The sequence below is a fragment of the Botrytis sinoallii genome (assembly GCF_014898435.1).
Source record: "Botrytis sinoallii strain Bc 23 chromosome Unknown BSIN_001, whole genome shotgun sequence".
NCBI lineage: Eukaryota > Fungi > Ascomycota > Leotiomycetes > Helotiales > Sclerotiniaceae > Botrytis > Botrytis sinoallii.
In genome coordinates, this window is record NW_024066028.1 from 2,183,675 (window position 1) to 2,207,402 (window position 23,728).

A 23,728-nucleotide genomic window follows, 5' to 3' on the forward strand; every position below is an offset into this window, starting at 1 on the left:
ATCTTCAAATCGCTCTTGCGAAAGAGATCAGAGGCCCGAGGAAAGTTTTTCTTTTGAGGCCGGTTGGCGGCCGCTTTCTTGGTCTATCTTTTATCATTCATGAAAACATTACCACTCGCGTTTGAAGTTATGCAAGACATATCTTATTTTTTGAAACGTTTATCCATGATGCCTGGACCGTTCTAACATAAAAGACCGATAAGTCCTTCTCTGGGGCCTCGAGGGTTGAAGTGGCGATTTTCGATCTTGGGATGAGGTCATTAGGAATTGTAATTTTGTATGAGAAGTGAAACGTTTTCTTGTAATGCAAGGCAAGGAGAGAAGAATATGGGTCATTGAGAGTTAAGACTTTACTATTGACGTGCAGTGCTTTGTTGGTTGGAATTTGTCAGAGTGGGATAGGGGGTAAGGGGGATTGATCTTTGTTTGCCGCTATGTTTGATGTGAGATTCGAATTATGATATTCAAACGAAAGGTAGTATGATTATCAAGAATGCAAAATGCAGAAAATCGACCAGAGAATGTGCTCTAAATCGCTCTAAATCAAGGACCAAAGCCTCGAAAAGTAAACAAGAAATTGTGAACGTTTTTTCGGCTACGTCCGGATGATCGCAGTAATGTGTTTGTTCCGTTGCATTGGCGACAGTAAGGTGCAGATCCCCATCGGTATGTTACATCGGATTTTTGATTGAGGTGGCTCCAATGAATACCCTGTAATGGACGTTTGTTTTTGTGTTACCTTGTTCTATGAGAAATTGCGAGCGGAGGTTGGACTTATATGAAGAGGCTCTAGTCGTCTCTCCCTTTTTTGTCGTATATTATGTTCAAGAACATTCAATAATCTTGTGATTATCATGGCTAATTCCTCTCAGAAGCACCCAAAAGTTACGTGCGCCAATGTTGATCAAGATGAAGATGATGGAGGGATTCCATGTACTAATATCGCCTCGAAAGCTTGCAATGGATGTTTTCTGGTTCAATATTGCAGCAAAGATTGCCAAGTTGCACATTGGAAAACCCACAAGAAGGATTGCAAATCTCCATTTATGAAGAAATCTTGGAGACCACAGTGGGATGTGGAGAAACGTCGTCCGGCATTTATTGGAGGCAACGACGATCCCGCTCTAGCTGAACAGTGGGTGACTATGGTGCAACACGGAAGAAAGAAGTATTTATGGGGTAATGTTCCAGCCATTGATATAATTCAGTGTTGCAAGAATGAAGAAAAAGATTTGCCAGAACAACTCAATCTTTTATTTGCGGGTAGGCGTCAAGTCCATGGGAAAATCGCTGACTGACAAGACTACAGCATCTGGGGATATTAGAAATATTGTCAAGTCTCTCGTTGAACTCCCAATTACGTATGAGGGCAAATGTGAGCTTATAATTAACGACAAGGATTTTGACATTGTCGCTCGGAATGCAATCTTGCTCCTCACAGCTCTCGTATTTGACCCCATTGAAGCAGCAGACATCATGATTCACGTCTGGTACTCTGCATTCATAACTGATTCGTACTTGCGGAAACTTCAAGAAAAAGTCCTCCCGTTGATTGAAGATGTTTGTAAAAAAGTGGCCGGCCGCCCTGGGCAATCTTTGCAATCCAAAACTTGGACACTCGGCACTCGCAACATAAGTTTGGTATTGCCGAAGGCTTCTTGGGATCTCCTTCCTTCGTTTTTCAAGGTTCCAGATGGACTATCAGCTAGTAAGGCACAAAAAGTAATGGTTGACACTACATTGCCACCCTCGAGAAGAGATTATATCGAGCGGCAATTTTATGCTCGGCCACCTGCATGGCGTGTCTGTGCTACTAAGTTCCGTACTGATGGCATGCTTCTTCCCTTCGGATATTCTCGCAAGGATTTCACTATGCCAAATCCGTAAATATCTTCAAGTCTTTCGAAAGTGTACTTGCTAATGTAACGACAGAACGCTGTTTCAGAGTACTGAATTTTGGCCCATGATGGATTCTGCCGACCCATTGGAAGGATGGCCTCTCGAGGAACACCTTTCTAAACCTTCACCTGCTCGAAACGATATCTATGGCAGCCTTTATTTCTACCTTCAAGACCAACTTCAAAGCTTTTGCAAGCGAATTAAGAATTTGAAAATCCGCTTTCAACTATTCGAACTCGATGCAGTGGATCTGCCAGGTATCATGAAGGAGCGCGGCATTGGAAAGGTCTATTTCGACAGAATTGAGGTAATCTTTGACCGTTTGTAAGTGTAGTATAGATTGTTGATAGTTCACAGGTTTCAAATATTGGAGACCGTGGCTACATTGGACCTCAAAAACTTCTGATGACTTTCGCTCCTTACCTGAAGCGTAAATCACAGAATCCGCATGCCACACTTCTTGCTTTATTCCTCAACGCTGTCCATGAAAGCCGTACTGAAAAGGATTACATTGAAAGCATAGCAACAGATTCAGCAAAATTACATAGGTATATGACAATTCAACGAGACATGCTTCAGCCTTACAATGCGGACTTTCTGAGATACAACGATGCGAGATCTAAGTTTCAAGATCTTGACGAGCTCTTTGATAGGTTTATGAAGGAATGTTGCTTGTATGAAATCAGTGAAATGGAAGGGTTAAAAATCAAAACCAAGAATACATTGGTTGAGAAATGGCCTTTGAGGTTGCGAAATGGGGCAAAGCAAGAGGAATTTGACAGATTATTGGCATCGGGACATTTGGGTTCGGAGAGATACGTGGAATGGGAAAGTTTGATATAGGATTGACTTGAGAAGTCTGGAAGGTTTGAGAGATGAAAGGTAGCAGGAGGAGAAAGAGGAAAGCAAAGCAAGAAAGCAAAGGCAAGGATAGAGAAGAGAAGGAGAGGAAAGAAATGAAAAGAAAGGAAAGGAAAACAGAAGGTAGGAGGAAGAAAGTCACAAATACACATATCTTCTGATAAATCTGGAAGGTGGTACCCATCAGACGCTCTTGCTTCGAAAGTCAAGTTCCTTAGCGCAATCAATTAAATTGTTAAGCGTTTAAAAAGTAACTTCACCAAAGTTATTCATTGCACTCCACTAATCACTTCCCGCCAATCATACCTACATTTGCGATATAACTTCAAATAATACTTTCATCTCAAACTTACCCCTCTTGAAACACACTACCAGGTATCAATCGAGGGATAATTTACACTTAGATCAGCACTTTGGCAGATGCTCTTTGATCTTCATTCTTTTTCGCGACGGTGAGGCATGAGACCGCGTAACTTTCACTATTTTCAGCATTCATTCCTTTTGGCTGCGGAAGGTAAACAGTGAGCAAGAGCGATTACATTCTTCCTGATCATTGGTATCATCCAAGAAGTATTCGTATCGCCGGGTAATCTCAAAGGTAGACTGGAAAGCAATCCCATTCTCTTGCCAGGATTCAACACATTCACTATCACGATTTTCAACAGGGCCATATTTTCACTCTTGTTTCATCTTCAAATATAATCAGACTAGGTGCCTACTTTGAAATTGCAAAGTCAACTCGACGTTTGTTAGAAGAGATAAGTGTTCATCACATACAATTTCACACTTCCTACCAAAGAAAACCAATACATCAACAACTTTCAAACGCCATCCATCCGACGAGAGAATTAAACCTCTATGATGATACCCTGCAAGTACTTCATAACTGCTACCGGGTGCGGTCGTGGCAGTACTTGTCAATACAGCCATGATACAACCATCACAAAACACATGCCTGATTTAATTCTTTCGTTGATCTCAAACGACGAAAATCAACCTCCTGGTCAGAATTCACGTCCTATAGCAACAAAACTTATTGCTTGTAGGTTTCTTGCGAAAGGTCATTGTCAGAAGGGTGAAGACTGTCCTTTTAGCCATGGAATTGAGCCAGCAACTCCGTCGCAAAAACCATCTGCCACTCCACTCTGTAGCTTTTTTGCAAGAGGAAGATGTCAAAGGGGTAATAACTGTCCTTTCAGCCATGAGATTGAAGTGAAAACTTCTTCACAAACTCCTGTCCGCACAACCTGCATTTTTTTTGCCAGGGGAAAGTGTACAAAGGGAAGTGATTGCCTTTACCTACATAATCCAATTGTGCCCGATCACAACGAAACCAAGCCTCCAGATACGCAACATACCAAGAAGACTTATACATTTTCTTCCACCGCCATCGATACATCATCTGCTGTTCTAGATGTACCATCTGCAGTCACTAAGAATTATGTATGGCTTTCCCCCTTTTCAACGTGCTAGTGTTTTGAAGTTGCAACTGATATATTATCTAGGATAATGTACAAAAAGGTATGATTGCACGAGCAATCTCTGGAGCCTTGACAATCTTTGAAGATGGAGGAAAAGTCTACAAAATTTCGGTTCCGTCTGACTTTACAACTATCCGAATCACCGGCTTGCCACAGGATACCAACATCGAGTACATTGAGACAATGCTAGCTAGACTCGACCTTGGCACATATGGAACTTGCATTCGAATTACTAGCATTGGTACTCCGCCCTCCGTCCTTGCCTACCTGCGAATTGAAGATTCCACCGTCGGCTCGATTTTAAGCGAAAAATTGGAGTCTGGTTGGAGAAGATTTAAGATGTACTCCGAATTAAAGGCGAGCCCAGTCCCTACAAGTTTATTTCCCGTCTCTGGGTTTTCAAGTGAATTCGACTTCCATGAAGTATTTTTGACTTGGTATCGATCTTCTAAGATGGCCGTCCTGAAATATGCAAATGAGGACGTCGCCAATATGATATGCAACAACTTCAACAACGGCTACTACAGAGTTGTAGGCAAACATTTAGCTTGCGATTCGCCTATTATCTCTCACATCTTGACTGATCAAAAACACAGATTCCTATGTATCTTGAAGAATGTACCGGTGTTTGCAGACAAAGAGGACATCTTAGGTGCGATGGATGAGAAATACAGACCAGATGAATTGGAAATTGGCAGACCGAGCTATGAAGCATCTGACGAAGTATCTCGTGAATATGTCAGGAAATTAAGCTCAGCCATTGGCCCCGTAGAGTCTTGGGATCCTGTTCAAGATCCGACAGCTAAGAGAGTTAAAGTAAGGGTACGATTTCAAGACGAGTCAGGTGCCCGAGAGGCAATTGCACAATTAAACAATAGAAACATTGAAATATTGGGGAAGGGAAAAATCATGGCTCAACAAATCATTTCGACTCGGTTTAAGGTTGTCACCAAGATATACTCGGCTGTACAATCGCAAGTTGAAGATGAAAAGAAGTCACTGATAGGGCAGAGAATTACCATCAGGGCATACCCAAGCACTGATGTCGCAAAGAAGTTCACAACTTTAAAGATTGACGGGGAGCCCGGAGAGAACTTTACCAACGCCAAAAATAAGCTGGAGAAGATATTGATCGGTACAGTGGCTCTGGTAGGGGGTAAGCCAGTTTGGAATGACTACTTCATGCAACCAATTGGATTAATGAAGATCAAGAGAGTTGCAGACGATTATAACGTTGTTATTGATCGAGACAGAGCAAGACAACAACTTCGGCTTTATGGTTTACCCAGAGATATCGACAGCGCTCAACACACACTTCACAGAATTGTCACATCAGAAGTAGAAGGTTATGCTATTAAGCTCACTCCAAGTGACTTTTTGTGGGTAGCAGGTGGCGGATTTGATCAAATAGTATCAGTTCTTGGAAAAGATGTTGCTTCGATTGATATATTGTCGAATCCAAAAAAGATCTTACTTGCCGGTAATCTTAAGAATTACCACACTGCCATGGCTGTCTTAAAGTCCAGGAGTACTGCTGCTGGCAGGATTGACAAGATGGAGACAGGTGAAGACAAAGACAACTGCAGCGTTTGCTGGTATCCTTCTGAGTATCCAATCCGCACCAACTGTGGCCATTTGTATTGTCTTCAATGCTTTGAGCATCTGTGCTCCTTGACCATACCTAGCGATCAAGAGCTGTCCATCAATTGTAAGGCTATTGGATGCGATGTCGTCCTCTCCCTACAAGAGATTGAGCAAAATCTACCATCTAAAAGTTTTGAGCAGCTACTTAATGCATCGTTCACTTCGTACATTCGTCATCATCGCAATAATTTCCATTATTGTCCAACTGAAGATTGTGAACAAGTCTACCGGGTCAATATTCCCACCAAATCCCGCACTTGTGCCAAATGTCTCGTTGAGACTTGTATCCCATGCCATGCGTCTCATCAAGGCCAAACGTGTGCAGACTACAAAAATAAGAGGCATGTTAGAGCTGAAGCACATGTCAAGGATGAAGAAGAATGTGCTAATCATTTCAGCATCAAAAATGAAGATTTGGGACTTAAGTTTGAGAAAGGTATTGAAGAGGACTTGGTCAAGTTTCATGTTCCTAAAGTAAAACGGGAAATGGGGTTCCACGGTACTCAAATGCTCGAACGAATCCAGCAGGAGCTTGGTGGATGGTAAATTCTGAGCCTTCGTGAGCAAGATGCTTGTTTCCAATCTTCGAGGAAACGCAAGTTCTTGGCAGGTTCTCTGGGTTGTCATCAGTTATCTTCGACGAACAAGGGTGAATATGTATCTGCAAGATAACATCGTAGAGCTATATTGCAGACCGCTTAAAGAAGTCAAGATCATGCAAATTTATTTCTTTTCGGAGGTGATTGAGATGTGTGCACGAGGAGCAATAACCCGTATGCTTTGATGTGATGATGCTAACTGATAGCGAAAAAGGTGCGGACAATCTCCTCAACACACGAATTTGCAACCCAGAATCCATCCATGTATTCTCTCCATCCACTTTATAGCTGCATTTAAAAAACTCACTTGCCTTGACCGATGCCGCCGTCTTGACAAGAGCTGGGGTTCCCTCTGAATATGCTGAGAAAGTGTTTGTAAGGGATGCCACCGGTGACACAAATGAGGAAGCTTGATAATTACCCATGGTAATAGTATCTGCTTCGTTCCTTCTACATATATATTTAATATTGGGTCTTTCGAACAGATAAGCCGCCCCTATGATAGGTCCTGTTAGTACTTGCACTTTTCTAAGAGACTTTAACTTCCAAACACAGGACCATTCCTTGTCTGATTTTCAGAGATACCATTAAATATGCTTCTTCTCGATATCTTATTGTAAGACTTACTGGAGCTTCATTCACCCTTTGCATACAACTATTTAAGCATTTTCCCTTTATCAGCATTCTAAACATCTGTTGCATTAGTAGCATTAGCAATATTCCAGCTTACCAACATCCAATTATCCTCTTATCTCGTGAAAGGCGCTTTTACTCTTGTAGCGTCACCTTCTTTGCTGAACGTCAAGGTCAACGTTACCACGCCCATTTCTCCATAAACTCAACTGCAACAGTCAAGAGGTGGGTGTTAAACTGGGATAGACTGCCTGGAGCTAACTCGAACATCCCAAGATAGGATACAAGGACTTCCTGATAATATTGAAGCCCCGAGAACAACATGAATACCCCACCGCCGCCAACTCGCAGAGACGCAGAGAACTATATCCATCAAATTCAGGTCCGTTGTATCATATGATGGAATGTTACAACGACGCCACATGTTGACTGCCACACCACAGAACGCTTTCCAATACACTCGCCCCGGAATCTATGACGAGTTTCTAAACATCCTGCGTGCATGTATGATCCATCAGTCGACCCAGGAGACGACGATCCAGTGGGTCAATCTATTGGACGTCCATTATCTGGATATCATCTACGGCTTCAAACAATTCTTGCCCGATAAGGAATCCAGAAGACTGGTCGATCTCAGGATCTTGTATCTGGTTCTGCAGGATTGGTTGAGGAGAAGTAGGGAGCTGGAGTGGAGTCATCGGGATTGGAGTCGCATTGGGATGCGCATTCGAGAGGAGAGCGATGAGTGAAGCGGGCGTGTATGGTATTTGAATGAGGGGTTAGCGTATATATTTATTTACTCGCGGAAGAGTCGATAATGGATGACCGGGACCGCCATGTGTAGCGAGTCGATCTCTCTCGAACCGCGGAATCTGGTTTGTGAGGTATGTGTGATGTGTTGATATATACGATTACTCGAACAATGATGTTGTGTGAGAAGAGCAGTATGCATTGGTACATGTAACATGTATAGAGCTTTGTATGAGCGAAGCGCCAATGATACCTTTCGACTAGAAATCTATTTTCCTACACACACCTCTTATTTGTGATGGAAGAAATGAGAGCTCAAATACTCAACTTTCACGAAGAAATTAACTACGATTCGCTCTCTTCTCTTATTTCGTTTCATTTCGTCTTGTCTCATCGAGTGAAGTCAAGTAAAGTTAACTAAATATGGATTACTTTCCACTTTTCTGTACATGTGTATAAAAATCCATCGATATTCAAAGGATCTCGTAATGGGATGGTGCATGAAATGTACATTACTCGATGATCAACACGAAAGAAGATGTATTGGTTTATCAAATCAAAGTTAATTGTTGGTGTTTGTTTATTTGTTTGAACGATGAGATTGATGCAAAATGGCCGCGAGTGCGGATGTTGATTGAGAATGATGGTTTAGCTCGTTTGCGTAGGAGGAATGAGTACCTACTTAGTTGATGCTCATTCGGCAGGAGACTTTGATTATGACTATGATTATGATTATTTCTCACGATTTGCGCATACACACATGTGTCCGCCTCGCAACCAAAAATTCATTTTTGATGGTTACTCCCCAGCTTGGCTTGCAAGCGGCTAAAACATGTTTTTCGACACATCATTTTGTTCATGTACATGCAACAAGCCTCGATTGAACCACTATATTGTCGGAATACATAAGATGGGAGTTCCTTTAGGCTTTTCTTATCGACCGTTGTAGTGTTGGAGTTTCTATATAATGCGGCTTGTTTGCTGTCGATGCTGATGCAATCATGCTTTGTCAGATCAGATCTCAGTACTCACATCATCATAAAATCATTTATTTCGTTGCAAACAGTTACTTTGTATTAGTATCATCGATCTTACCACAGCAAAGATGTTGCATTCCCGGTCAAAGAGGAGAGAGAAAGACGAAAGACATGCACAGAAGCAAGCGGACTTGACGAGTGAAATAAATGGCGGTAGAAATCAACGGTCTTCCTACACATACAGCAGACATAGCGACACTGGTAGTGGCCACAAGACAGAGGACATACACGATAAGATCAAAAGGCAGGCCGCACGGTTAAATCCAAGCGATTCAAAGGATAACACAGACACGGAGAGGCGTCTATATGAGCAACATGCCAAGAAGCAAGAAGGAAAAACCCCCAAGAAGAGTGGGACAAGAACTTAAATTGAACTTTCCGAAAGTAAAGGAAAGAATTGATCTAATGGACTCGACATGGAAAAGAAGCTTTTGAAGAGAAATTTGTGATAGTGGAGTGGCATGTCGACTCAAATAAGGGACAACTGCACTTGAGGATGCAGTCCACAATGTTCATTCCACCGGAAGACTTCGATAGGTGTGAGAAGATAAAAGGTTATAACAGTTTAGATACAAGACTATTACTCATTAGCCACTCTTGTTTGATCCGACACAGACTTAGAAAGTTGTCTTTGATTGTGTGGGAATGTAGGATGGAAATAAACATGTCTGTACGATATAATCAAGCTTATGATGATAACGTAATAATTGACTGTGAAGATGATGAACTCATGAGGCATGAAAAGATTCTATGTTTCATCACCCAAACTTTGAATCAAATATTGTGATTCGAATTGAACCTCGTGTAGAGGATATAAAATTGCCATGTCGTAGCGAAATGTGCCGGTCGGGATTTGGGCTGTTGAAGATGATCGTTCGAATGGCTGAGGGATTTGCAGGCACAAGAGAACAGCGATCGTAGACCAAAATACATCATGCGGTGTACACCGATAATTCGCCACCAAAAGTCTGATCCAGTTGATATATTCTTGATGATCTGAGTAATGCTCTGTGGATATGAATTAGTACTGATTGACTTACATTCGCGTAGGTATTGGGTAAAGACGGCGCAACATGAGACAGGTAATTGCTCCGCCATGACAGCTGTCCTGGTCGGCCTTCACCAATCTGTATAGCATGTATGATCATCACCCTGGAGTAGAAGAAAATAGAAGTGGCCGATAATCAGCCCAGCGCTTTGCGAACCCAGTCGAGGATACTTGAAAATTCTCTTCCAAGATTGCAATTGAATGAATCGACGAGAAGAAGATGAAGATGTCACCACCACCATACGGTCCATACCCCAATTGGTTCTAGTTTCCAAGCAGAAGCGACGTGCAGATGTGAAGACGTGCAGAAAAGGTAAGCCCACTGAGCCCACTGAGCCCACTTGATATGGATATCAGCTCACGTGCTATATATGTACCCGAAGAGAATGAACCAATGTCACGCTAAGAACAAGTCACATCTGCAAACGCCTGGTATTGGCTCACCAGTGGCCCTTCCGATGTTTTGATGTCTTCGATGGCTCTTCTAAAGCCGAATCGGAAGGGATTTTGAGATGTCAAGATAGGCTCGTCGTTATCGTTATCACACAATAGTAAGCAAGCTATTGAATATTCTCTCCCGTTGTGATCACATAGTACTTTTGAGTTTGGACCCTGGTGCAATCATTGGGTTGTAATGATTTGGGAGCCTTTGCATACCTTGCTCTCGTCTCTTTTTTGCTTGCATCTTGACTTGGATGCTACTTTGCTTGCATATTTTGATATGGGGTTTCTATAAATATATATGTATGAATATGTAGGTGTACCTAGGTAGGGAGATATATCATGTTTATCGCCACGAACAGTCTTTGTGAAGTGAAAGGAAGTGAGGAGAAGAGAAGCGACGTTCACGGTAATTAGATCCAATTGAACATGGATCCATGAAAATCAGAGCGGGATGGATTCAATGAAAAGATGAAAGGTCGGTCCACTTCTCACGCAAGTGACTTTGTGGGGAATCACGGATATGTACTGGCAGGTAACGGATGGGTAACGGATGACGGAGTTCCCGATCACATATCACACCGCTCTGAATTCGACAGTCAAAATTTGCATATCAAATGATCAATCGTTCGGTCGGCGGTCGGTGGTGAATCGTGCGTGAGACAGTGAGTGACATCGCCAATGGATGGATGTTGATAAGATAAGAAATCCAGAAATGGAGTCTGTCAATTTTTGAAGTGCAAGAATGGAAGGGAAAGAGCAACCTTGGCAGTAAGAGTAATACTACGATATACAGAGTACTAAGAAAAGTAATTGACAACTTGACAAGGAAGATGTATTCATTCAATGGACCCAAAATAGCAACAACACCATCTCTTTTCTTCCCATTCTTTTCATCTATCGAATCTCTGCGACATCAACCGTTTAGAAGGAGACCCCTAGATCCCTCGATCAAACTAAAGCCCGGCCAGAATTGTCAGAGCCCCTCGTCTCACGATAGCGGTTATTCTCCGTGACAGATATCAGATGGCAGGTTGTCAAGGGACTATTTTTATCATTGTACAAGGCTTACCGTCATGCAAAAACACACTTTGTTGACCGTTGCCGTACACACTTGAGATGATGGAGAAGGATGGATGAGATGAATCGGAGAACCTTGGAAGCCCCAAACATGTCATTCAATGCGGTCATCCATCGATGAATAATAATGATGAGACGAAACGTGAAGGCATTTTTTTCTCAAACGGTTTCTGGATTCTGGATTTTCGTCCACTTTATTCCATCCATCATCTATGTGACACTTTGCAATGGATCATGTGTAACGCTGATGAATCTGTGGAAATGGGCCAGGTGTGATGATGAATGATGATTGAGAGCGACTTGAGACATGATAGTATGTAATATGTAGTATATAATATGTAACATCTACCTAATATATAATATAACTATAATATCTAATAATAATACTCTCTCAATGCTCATATATGACATAACAAGGTCACGGAATGAGATTGAAAGATACCCACCAAGTACCTACAGAGAATATCATCATTCATTCTACTCGAGTATCAATAGTGAATACCCAAGTATTGATGCATGCAAAGTATTTGAAATAAAAAGCTTCCAAGTTATATATATACTTAGATTATACATACATACCTAGGTACATGTATAATATGTCCAATTGAAGTATCATTCTCGTCCTTTCCAAGTCATAAAGTCACAATTGCTTGGACGTGTAACCTTCCTCTTTCCCTTCCCATCAAATACAAATATTTCCCATGAACCAATCTCGTCGCCGAACCCCCCTCCTTCTTCTCTCCTCCCATGCACGATAGATGTTGAAGAATTGTCTATTGGATGTCCAAGATGCGTGAGAACGTCCATCAGCCAGTCGATTCCCTGAGACCGACTTGGTCCCCAAACGTATCCCGTCAGTCCAGGTAGTACCTTGCAGCATCCAAGGGTTCGAGGTGTGCTCTGTGCATAATTCCTGGCCATTCTGGGTCAGATCATACCCACCATGCATTTTGGCGACAACTTCGCTCGATAAAAACAAGAGACGAGAGACATTTCGTATGCAATCATCCCGGAATTATGACATTGTAACCCTGTTCACAGCCTTGGTAGATCAAATAAAAAATTTAGAAAAAATATGGCTGTGAACACTTTGGTCTGCACCTCTAAGCGCCGACACCTTTGGGTAAAGCATCCAATCATCGTCCTCTCTTCTCAACCACACCACGTATTTCTATATCGACCATCCAATGACCATCGACTTTACCCTCATGATGCTACATTCATCGGGTCGGTACGATATTCATGTGTAGCCACAAGGAGATCTATTGGATCTACTTGACTATCCTAAAATGGGGAGCATCTTCATCTCCCCCTCCCAACATCATTTTTTCTCTCCGTTACATCCTTGTATACATGAGTTGCCCCAATCGTGCATGTCAATCCCGTTCTGAGTGCCAGTGGCTGCAGATCCAAGATGTAGATATCATGGCAACCCAAGATAGAAAAGCGTCGTACACCAAAGTAGACATTTTTTTAACGTTACTACCAAGGTACCATTCACCTTGTCCCCCCTCCCCCCCGCTCATCTCATGACACCCATTCACTCCTCTGCCCTGTTGATTCTTAAACCTCTCAACCCGCAGGTTTGGAAACGATTTTTCGATATTTTTCAACGACTTACCTGAACTACCTCGAATGTTAAAACACTAAGACGTCTCATAACTCCGAAGATCTCACAAATTCGATACCCAATTCCTCATACTTCCTCAAACTCCATCTTCACCAGATAGATCACGGATCAGACGACGTCCGAACCTTCAAATGTCTTGATGCAACGGTTACCGGGTCCTCCTTACTACAAACTTCATCTCAGCTTTCTACGCATAATCTTTCCCCCGCCGCTCGGATGCCCGCTGTCAGAAAAGATCAGATAATCATCTCAAGGGCTCTTCCCTTCAAACCGCATCTTAGACATTCCGTCATTTCGACTAGGTGTCATAAGCCTGATACAAGCTACGAAGGAGACCATCATCTCCAGCCCAGTGATTACGGTCCTGGTGCCCGGGGATATAGGTAGAGGTACGCCTCGATATATCGGTACAAAACGACTTTTGGGACAACAGCGCTGTGCACTCATTGTCGTCGATACCATTCCTTCGAGTCGAGGCAATTTTACTTTCGTTATTCACATTCTCCGCTGGCTCGGATACTTATTTTTATTATTATTACTATTAAGATTTTCTTTATTTCAAACCGTACTGACGAATTGTACAAACGATACCCTTTTCTTATTTCCTCTACGGTCTATCTGAAGACCACACATTTGTGACTTTCCTCACATCGGTTCGAAGACTTCTTCATTCTAGGATAGAATGGGAAGACTTATCAAGAATCACTGGGCACGTCTAATTGTCCTCACTGCCGCAATTTGTTAGTATTCACTAAGATCAATCTCATCCACCCACAAAGCTAATCCGAATGCTCTAGATCAAGTAGCAGCTGCAATCGAAGGATTCTTCTGGCCCAAAATCTTCTGGGACTTTCTCACCAAGAATCTCGACGGTGCCGTCAAGCCTTTGCCAATATTACAAATCATCAATTTGGTTTTTGGCCTATTTATGCTAGCTTGGGAGTGGCCACTTGGATTCCTCGTTGGCACGTCTTTCTATCGCAGCATCGAGGCTCGATTGGTTATCCTCCCTTTGACAGCTTTGGCTTCCGCGTTACTATACCAAGCCACCAACCCAGCTATCTACTACACCATTGCACTGGTGGTATATTTCTGGGCGTATAGTGAAGGGGAAGTGATAGCTGGGGTTTGGAAGCTTCCTCCTCGGAGATCCACAACGGGAAAGGTTTAACGGAGAGGAGAGGGCATGGTGATGTGCTGGGTCAGGGATAGAAAAGGAAAGGCAGGAACTATGGTAGAGGGATATGGGACGGCATGGATATACATGAATGACTACGACATCTCATTCACCCAACTGCAAGGACAGGATTGCATATTAGGGTTGGAGTTTCGAGGGATTGGGTGGATTCATCAGCGGACGGCGTTTAATCTTTGGGTGGGGGGTAATGTGAGATGAATGAATGGAAAGATGGAGATGGATGAGGATGGAAATGGAAATGGAAGTTTGAAGGTGGATAGAGGCGGGTTAGAATTGACTACGCGTGATAGTCTCTCGAACTTTAAAATGTTGTCTACTGTTAATAATTCACAACATCTGACAAACCAGTTGTGTTTGCTTTGATAATGGAGAGGAGTGTATCGAGAGACAGACGAAAAGAAAGACAGCCTACTTAAGATTTGTATGCACATTTCATGCATACATACATACATCTTTCATACTTAATGTCAAATCGAATACTCATCATTCTCTAAATCATCCCTCTTGCTCGCTCTCTATCTTCTTCGTGTAAATGCCATTGTATTTATTCATAGAGACACCTACTCTACCCCATCATCTAATACCTACCTCTGCTCACCCAACTCTCAACTCGTATCCATCCAATCCACACATCCCCACCCTCACCTTCGTTAGAATCAATGTAGAACAGGAAATCGAGAATCACAATCGATTGATATTCTCCGTCGTCACTCAACTCGTGTATCTTCTTGCCGTACATGTGCATAGTATCTACCCGCATATCTACCACTTTACTCCTAAACCTCCAATCTGGATTTATTATTATATTATATTAGTAGCTTGGGAAAATGTATTCGTGAGTGCGGAAATTGGATACTGGTATATGTGTATGTATGATATATATACCTAAGGTTACCAGATATGTATTTATGTAATGTATTACTCATTTCTTGCGCGCTTGTAGATAAATAGGCAATTACTTCTACATAATACATAAATATACAAAGTACCTCTATGATACAACTTTGGAAGTAAAGAACCACGAATGAACCCACCAACACCCACCTCCTCCCCCTACATACTCACATCATCGCTCGGCCTAGTCCGCGCCCTCCTCGAGGTTGATTGATAGTTTCGAATACCCGCCCATCTCAACCTCATGCCATCTCATCTCATTCCGCTTCGTATACATGTAGGTATAAATATATATATTCGCCCCCTCCGTGTATCATCTCGAGAAAAACACACACACACACATAAACACACCAAGATTATCCATCCATCATTTATTCAATCATGGATTCAACCATTCTCCCAAAAGTTCACGGTATCCGTCCATCCGGCCGACCAGACCAGACCAGACCAGACCACCAGGACCTAGTAAATCAACCGATTGAGTAATCGAGAAACCGATGCAAGTTCCTGCCTTGCTTCGTAAGGTTACTTACCGCGAGACGCTGATGCTAGCTAGGGGTTGGGGATTGGGGGTTGGTGTTTTATTGATTGAATGACTTGAGGTACGTTTTTTTTTTTGGATTGATGGGTTTTGTATGGGTGTTTGGGTTGGATAGGATAGGTTTATAAATAGATATCCCCTACCTGCCTATCTAGATACCTACCTATATATATAGGTATAACGTGGTTTATCATCGAGTGGGCTATATCATCGAGTGGGCCATCATTTTTACATACAAAATTCGTCTATGCGTAACCGTGCACTTTCTTTATTTATTGATAAAATTTTCTAAAAATTAAAACTATAAATTTTAATTATATAAATAATATAAAAATCTAATTATTTATTGAAAATTCAATTATTATAATAGTTATTATAGAAATATTTCTTTTGTAACGAAAATCGTGACAAATTTCATTTTTTTTTTCAAATATAAAAGAAATTTTTATATCAAAACTAGATTTATAAAGAGCTAAATTTTCTTTATTATTTTATATTTATTTTTTTCTAAAAAATAATGATTGATTATTAAAATAAAAATATTAAAAAAGCATTAATTTTGGTGTATTTTGGAGTGGCCCACTCGATGATATGGCCCACTCGATGATAAACCACGTTATACATACATCTTCATCTTCACCAAAGATATCTATCTATCTATCTATCTACCTTCCTCCTAATATCAAATATCAAAAATAAAAATCTCCATTCTCCAAATTAAAATCCCATTCCCCGATCAGTATTCTAGAATCCTATCCCCTATGGTTAATCCAACGTGTACATGCGTGCACAGCCTCTACCACAACTAACAAACCGGGGAGGTACCTAGGTACCTAGCATCGGTACTCGCTCCCGATGAATGAATACGGGAGTATGATAAATACCGGATCCTGTAGGGCTTAGTTTACGTGCGCGTTTGATTGACTAGGTAATCTGGTCCTTTGGGGATTTTGGGGAGTGGCTGGGTAGGTATTGCTATTGAGTTTTTTGAGGTTGGGTTGGGGTTTGGAAGGGGCGGATGTGTGGTTGTATTTGTATATGTATTTGTATGGGTGTGTGTAGCCATGTATATTGAATAATTAATCAAAGATTGAAGAATCGGATTAGGGGGTGATGGGCTGAAGACTATGCATGCATGTACCTATGTATATATGTATATTTGCGGTGCGGGCGGATGAGGGTATATTGTGATTTGATGTTGTGTGTTGCAGGTGGTTTACTGGGTATCTATGGGGACCCTAGGTGTAGGTAATTCTATTTATGGGTTTGGGGGTATGGAAATATATCTGTCAGTGTGGAATGATTCGATGTGTGTTAATCTTTATCCGTAGGTACCTCTATGTATTGGAATACCCGATGGCTTTATCTGTTATTTGGTAGGGGGTTTGAATCCCGGTTGTAGAAATGTGAATGAGTTGTTGGTTCTTTACTATTATTTTGAATAGCTCGGGTAGTGATTAGGATAGTATTGGAACCGGACGATTAATGTTACGGCTAAGAATTATGATTGACCTAGGATTAAAAACTATGTGATAGATTCGGGGAATGAAGTATAATCTATTTGTATCACATAATGTAATCAGAGTTGGTTATGATGAGATGAAGATGCCGAGGAGGCACAAGCAACATGTGCTGCGAAGAAGGCATGGAAGTGGGTGAGCCAGAGCAAGAATTGGTCAAGGAAGTCAATTTCCTAGTAACATAGAGAATCACTGGTACAAAATTGTTAGATCTCAGGTCGCGGAAAAGTGCCTTTTTGGGAGGAATAGAATTCAAAGTAGCTTCTGTGAAGGTAGGCCTGCATAGGTCTGGCGTCTAATTAGCATCAGCCATTATTTCCTATGTTTGGTATTCCTTGTACTTCTAAACCATGATCTTCTTATATTTAGTGTTAGTTATAAATAAAAATACAATTTGGGAAGGTCCTAAAGGTCAGATAGTTGACAGCAATGTAAGTAGATGAGAAAGAGCTCTTTGAATGTGGGAACCACCTTCTAATAAACCATGATGCAACCCTGTGACTATAATTTGGAGCTTCTAAAAAGGTGGTATGTTGTTATACAGGCGTCGACTCTTCAAGATTTGAAACAGTGGTGGATGAGAGCCTTTAGGATCTAAAAATTAACATATTCTGGTCGTCATGCAAGTCGAACTCGCCAAACCCCAATTTAGAATGCTGGCAGATAGAGACGATGTGAATTCAAAACCTATGTTAGTAGTTGCGGACATTATGCTGTGATATTGTGGAACCTATCGATATGTCAAGAAAAGTAGATCGCTTTGTAGTCATGGTAGCAACTTGGAAGATGCTAGTCCTATAGGACGGTCCTGCTATCTGGATAAGATGCGAATAAAGACTTGGGGTAATCGTCATGATCCGGGTAGGTTTTGTTTTGGTAGTTGTTTTCCGAAAGATATCTTGAGTTGTCTTGATACCAGGTGGTCACTTAGATGTTGACTTTGACACCAGTAGTGTTGACTGGAGTGATTTTGGCTTGTTCGCATTGGATACCTTCTGATGACGAAATTATAGAAATTGCATCCTGAAATGGAATCCAATGAGAGAGCTCTGTGATAGCAAGGCGCGAGATTTGCTTAGCACTTTTGTGCTTCATCAAATTACACGTAGCGTGAGCCATTGTAGAGAGGATCTGCCTCTGTGCCCGAATGAATTCTGGTTCCATGCTGCAAGGTCTTTCGAGAACGGTTCCAGTAGAGATTCATCTCTAGTTGTAGCTTCAATTTCAACAAAGTCGATCGGTATAGCGTGCGTGCTATTGCCCAGGGCGATGTTTTCTGGCTTTGACTCCATATGCACTATGCCATTTCGATGGGCGGCGCCAAGTGTACAAGTGAATTCTAGTGTTCAAAAGTGCCAGCGGTGATTGGGTTTTTAGTACTTACAAAGAATCATATGGCATGCTGTTTTGGTGGAACTCAGGAAGGACCTCACAGACTGGTAGGAGGGACGTCCTCCTATGGCAATCGTAGTTCAATATGGGTTATCAAACAAGACGACCGCAATAAGCCGCATAGCACCCTCATTGCCCTGCATCCGTCCCAGATTCCACAGCTCCAATTCCAAAACCTTACTGGTCCTTGACATAAAGTGCGACCTTTTCAATTCCTTGCGGACGTTCTTGTTAGATTTTCACATTTACTAAATGGACGCCCATCCTAATTCTGTCATGTTCTTGACTGCCGAAAGTCTCTAGCAGGGACGCAATTGCTACCACCATCATATGCTGGGCATTATACTATGTATGGACCTTCTTGTATATAGAACAACCACGGAGCACTCGCTTTCCGCATCAAGTGATGTCTTGACGTATAGTTTTTTGACCATACATATCCTACTCGCGTGTGCGATGAAATTTGGTAAACGTGACATCTAAGATCTGTATAGACTCGAAATAAATACAGAGTCAGAGGCCTTCGAGATCTTCTCGACGGTTGGTTCCTTTGACGAATGGACTGTTTTGAACCGATTGAGGTTTGCTTTGAAAGGAGAAGGTCGATTGCAATTGCGATGAAGAGAATAAAAACCAGCTTTAATCACCGTTTCTTGAGCTCTGAACCAGGTTTCTCAGTCTTCTCTTTTCATATCTTCGCTGTGAAGTGGATCGTCTACAAGCCTAATCTTGGACTCGTAGAAATCGTGACAAGAAATAAACAGTTCTCTTGAATTTTGTAGATACTCAGAGAGGAGTTCGTGCATTTTGATAATTACTAGGCTAAAGTGGTAAAGGCTGTTTGCTGTTCATCTACTCGTGAAAAGCATTTCTCGCATTTAGTGATCATTCACAACACAGTTGGTGAACATAACAACGGAGTTTATCTTTTTTTTTTTCATTGAGCATCCGTAGCTACTAGATATTCCACTAGTGCCTAATACCAGCTAATTAAAGAGGCAATACGATATCTCATCAAATCATAATGTTTTGTAGTGATCTTCCCATCCTTTCCTCCAAGGGTATTGATCCATATCTCCAGCGAAAATCATGCCATGTCATGTCATAGAATGCGTGCATGCAAATAATATCATATCATATCATATCCCATTCCATCCCGTTCAAACCATTCGCCAACTCCGATGTAAATACTCTAATGAGCACTCATTGCACCCATGCTATCATTCTTGGGTCCGGTCTTCTCCATTGACTGCGGGGTAAGGTAATGTTAGTCTTTGCTTTGATAGAATGTACGTGCATACGGGAAAGGGTAAACATACAGAACCGTGTTGTGCCTCTCCCTTCTCGAGAATGGTCTTGATGATATCATCCTCAACCTTGGTATCGAACTCGTTCACCAGTTGAGACTCCGAAGCTTCATCGTGGGTACCTTGAGCTCCGTGCCTAGAAGTTTATTGTGTTAATTTGATGATCAAAAGAATAAATCAAGGCTCTGCGCAAGTGTTCCGATGTAGAAGAAAGTGTTGATGTGAAGCTTCAGCTTCAGCTTCACATGGAGTGTGGGGTAATGATGAGAGAAAGAGCTTACTTGTGTGTAACGAAGACCTTGAAGAGACCGACAACTTGTGCAAGAGGAATGCTCTTGTCTCCCTTCCACTTCTTGAGATCTTCCTCTGAGTCTACAAAGACGATGAAGTCCTCATCGGTCTTGGTACCCTTGTAGTGAATCTTGGTTTGGGATCCTGAAGCCTTCATGATTGCGGTTGTAGTGTTGATTGAAAGAAGATGTTTGGTAAGTAGTTGAAATAATTATTGATCGTTGATATTCGTGAGGTTGTTTGCTTGTTTGTTCGTTTGATTGATTTATTTGTATGAGGAAGGAAAGAGTTGCAGAAAGAGGAACGTTGGCTGGTTTTGTAGCTCAATCAGATTGAGTCAATTTGTTGGCAGCTGCAGTTTTCGTTCCTGGCGTGGTTTCAACCCCTCATTCTTATGACGTCACATTCCAGGTTTCATTCTAACCTTTCATCTCACACGACTCCTTTTTGACCATTTGGAGTGGGGTCGACTGGGTCTCATAATTTCATTACTATTTCTTTTTTTTGCTTGGAATCGTATGGTTGACTTTATATAATTTAATGCGTGTCATACACTCGTCGGCGCCATCCGTTTTGATTACATTGGGTTGGATGGGATCAAGACATTCGACCCCACCGTGAGTAAATATGAGGGGTGCTACGTCACCGTCAAATCAGCCACCAATTTTTAAGAGGATTAATTATATCTCATCGTAATTTCTATCATAATAGCCGCGTCAAGAAAACAACACGAGAGTAATCTGATTTGTTGGTCATCTTTACAATTGAGCAAGTGACAAGTATGAGCCAGTTCGGTTTCTAGATGCTTCTCTTCACACGTCCACGAGTGCTCTTTCGATGATTCTCCCTTCCACCACCGGAAGTTGAGACATCCTTTGTAGAGACTTCTTCCATCAAGAACGATCACATATGAAATGAGCAAGCATTGGAATCATATGGAGTTCAAATCCCCTGAGTATCTATCTTAATCGAGGAGATATTCTCGCTTCCACTGTTCATACATGTCAGAACTACTTCAGTTCATAGCATATCATATTCAAGGAAATTCTCACAAAGTCTATAACATCCTGCGCGGATTCAGGATTGGGTTCTGAAAGCCAATCCCTCAACTGCTTTGGTCCATCGGTCGTACTAGCAGTACGAGCCAGTTCTGGGACACTGTGACAAATATCGCTGAGTATATTTCTTGTATGTTCCGTCATGGTGTTACCGACGTGGCTGAATGGCAGAAGCTCATATTGAGCATCGACTCTTTTGGAGGATGGAACGACACAAAGTTGTCTCTGAAAAGGTTGTACTATTGAGAGGATTTGCGGGACTGATATCAGAGGTAGAATTGGCATTTTGAAAGTGGACATCAAGCTAGAGTTAAGTTAAAAGGGCCATGTTCCAAGTTATGATTCGTGACTCCTAATACCTGATTTGAAGATCCATAAATTCTTTCAAGCCATTGTCGTTGCTGTCCTTTTCGCGGAGAAGAAAAATTATTCCTACATTGCGACCTCCAGTCTGGTGATAGAGTCTCTCGACTCGGGCGGATGCATTTGCGATAGGTTGCATATCTATTGAAGAGAGCAAGAGAACTCTAAAAAACTCTTGTTCGCCTGTTTTACTCTGCATTGGGAGTGATAAATCATGTGTGTTCAGAGTCGCTTCTGTCTATTTGTCAGTATTGGAAGCCGAGTATCATTTCAGCAACCCGACCTTTCCACTTTGGCATCTTCTCCATCAGTAAAATGGAAGGCAATGAAGCCCACTGTTGTCTTTTGCGAAGTGATGAACAGAACATCGTTGTTTTGTATTGGCCGTTTACCAACGTCCTGCGTTGTTTGAATGGGAATATTGGTACTATTGCCTCCTAAAAAAAGATGAGTCTTTCTTAGCGTCATTTTGGGAAACCGTGAGAACTACGTTCTATGAATTTAAGAAAACGACATTAGGCATACACACAACCTCAAAGAAATTGTAGAAAGTGCATGATACTTGTTGATAGTTTTTACATTTGACGAGTTAACATATATAACTTAACATCTGGACCTTCTTCCTACATCATCCGGAAGAGAGTGGATGAGCTCGGCGTCCTTAAAGCTCCCATTTCTCCCACTTTGTGTGAATTCCCTTCCCCTTGTTGTTATTTGTACAGTGAGGTGTATACGTCACTTGCCTCCACAGCTACAGATTTCTCAACATCCATCTTCCTCTCTGCATCCTACTCGTGGGATGATCTATATATGTAGGTGCCAGATGCTTTCCAAACGCTTTGCTATATGTAGAAGGGGTGCTCTTCACCCTTGTGCGACTGTTATGTTCCGCGATTCGACTGGAAATTCATGATTTCCATGTCAACTTTTTCTTTCCATTGGCACTCCGAATTTCCTCCAACACCTGTTCAAGTACTTCTACACGCTCTTGTTGCTTCTTCTGTGCCTCCTCCAATTCTTTCTGCCGCAGGTTCAACTCCTCTTCGAGTTTTTGTAGCTCTGCCAATTTTTCCGCGTTCGAATCGGGTTTTGACTGGGTTTTGATATACTCGTACATTAACAAGCTTATGGCGACCGACAAGATGAACGTATCGCCGATAACATCAGCAAAGAGATCAACAGCTCTGGTTTCCGTCAAAGGTCTGAATCTCCGTCTCCAAACGCTAATATTTTCTTGATTGTGATGGTGTGCCTTTTTCGCAGCCTCTTCCGCCTTGGTCTGCTCTTCTGTCTTTACAGTTGGAGTCTCCGCCTTTTCTCTGGCTCTCTTTTCGGCTTGTTTGTCCCGTAATAGGTTTACTTGGATTCTCATATTCCATTGATGCATCGCTTGTCCACCTCTAGCTGCTATCGCCCGGAATCTCTGGTGCTCATGAGCCTGTCTCTTGATCCAGTTCTTAGAGGTGTTAGCTTGCATCTCTCGAGAAACAACATGGTAAGTCAATACATACTGCACCATACTTGGAGATATGCCTCACGAAGAGGGATCCTAGTTTAAATAGAGGAAGCGCGACCATTATGAGTGGTTGAGGATCTTAAACGACACTTCTATGCTGCAGTTGCCATTGACATATCGAAGTAGTAAGATTGACAGTTAATGAATCGTCATTGTAACGTAAAGTAAGCTCAGCCAAATGTCTATGGATCAGGTCCATAAATCCATTTCGAGGCAAGATATTGGATAAGCACCCAGCAGGTAATTTAACTTAGTCAGCCTGGTTATTTTTTGAAGTGTCAGAGTGGGTGGGTGGATGGTGTAATTTTGGTGGAGTACCTATTCTAAGCAGTCTATTGTAAGCAAAGATGGAAGGTTCACCAGTTTCGCGTTTCGTGGCTTTGTTGCTGTATCAACCAAAAAATTCAAGCTTGTTCCCGCCCAGACCAGCAGAACCCTTTCGAGGCTGTTTACAATCATAATTCGGATAACTCCATGAGCAAGAAAAAAGGACTTTGTTTCTACACCCATCTTTTTGATCTTATCAGCCTCATCATATTCACTGT

At 41.9% G+C, this 23,728-nt stretch overlaps 6 protein-coding genes across 6 annotated transcripts; 3 read left to right on the plus strand and 3 right to left on the minus strand.

The window, feature by feature from the left end:
- Positions 1-854: 854 nt before the first annotated feature.
- Positions 855-3,083, plus strand: EAF02_000472 (uncharacterized protein; the record flags this gene model as incomplete). Its single annotated transcript, XM_038896520.1, has 4 exons — positions 855-1,263; positions 1,310-1,883; positions 1,933-2,206; positions 2,257-3,083. 4 exons carry the CDS (start codon positions 855-857, stop codon positions 2,740-2,742), a joined length of 1,743 nt encoding a protein of 580 aa, XP_038763379.1. The 3' UTR covers positions 2,743-3,083.
- Positions 3,084-3,618: 535 nt separating this feature from the next.
- EAF02_000473 (uncharacterized protein) lies at positions 3,619-6,431 on the plus strand (the record flags this gene model as incomplete). The annotated part of the gene is made up of 2 exons (XM_038896521.1): positions 3,619-4,203; positions 4,266-6,431. The coding sequence occupies 2 exons, from the start codon at positions 3,619-3,621 to the stop codon at positions 6,429-6,431; spliced, it is 2,751 nt and encodes a 916-aa protein (XP_038763380.1).
- Positions 6,432-13,785: 7,354 nt separating this feature from the next.
- Positions 13,786-14,274, plus strand: EAF02_000474 (uncharacterized protein; the record flags this gene model as incomplete). Its single annotated transcript, XM_038896522.1, has 2 exons — positions 13,786-13,843; positions 13,901-14,274. The coding sequence occupies 2 exons, from the start codon at positions 13,786-13,788 to the stop codon at positions 14,272-14,274; spliced, it is 432 nt and encodes a 143-aa protein (XP_038763381.1).
- A 5,566-nt stretch (positions 14,275-19,840) lies between these two features.
- On the minus strand, positions 19,841-20,403 carry EAF02_000475 (uncharacterized protein; the record flags this gene model as incomplete). Its single annotated transcript, XM_038896523.1, has 3 exons — positions 19,841-19,897; positions 19,968-20,091; positions 20,237-20,403. The coding sequence occupies 3 exons, from the start codon at positions 20,401-20,403 to the stop codon at positions 19,841-19,843; spliced, it is 348 nt and encodes a 115-aa protein (XP_038763382.1).
- An 807-nt stretch (positions 20,404-21,210) lies between these two features.
- Positions 21,211-22,035, minus strand: EAF02_000476 (uncharacterized protein; the record flags this gene model as incomplete). Its single annotated transcript, XM_038896524.1, has 4 exons — positions 21,211-21,237; positions 21,299-21,608; positions 21,664-21,901; positions 21,951-22,035. The coding sequence occupies 4 exons, from the start codon at positions 22,033-22,035 to the stop codon at positions 21,211-21,213; spliced, it is 660 nt and encodes a 219-aa protein (XP_038763383.1).
- A 539-nt stretch (positions 22,036-22,574) lies between these two features.
- On the minus strand, positions 22,575-23,244 carry EAF02_000477 (uncharacterized protein; the record flags this gene model as incomplete). The annotated part of the gene is made up of 2 exons (XM_038896525.1): positions 22,575-23,123; positions 23,179-23,244. The coding sequence occupies 2 exons, from the start codon at positions 23,242-23,244 to the stop codon at positions 22,575-22,577; spliced, it is 615 nt and encodes a 204-aa protein (XP_038763384.1).
- Positions 23,245-23,728: the final 484 nt, after the last annotated feature.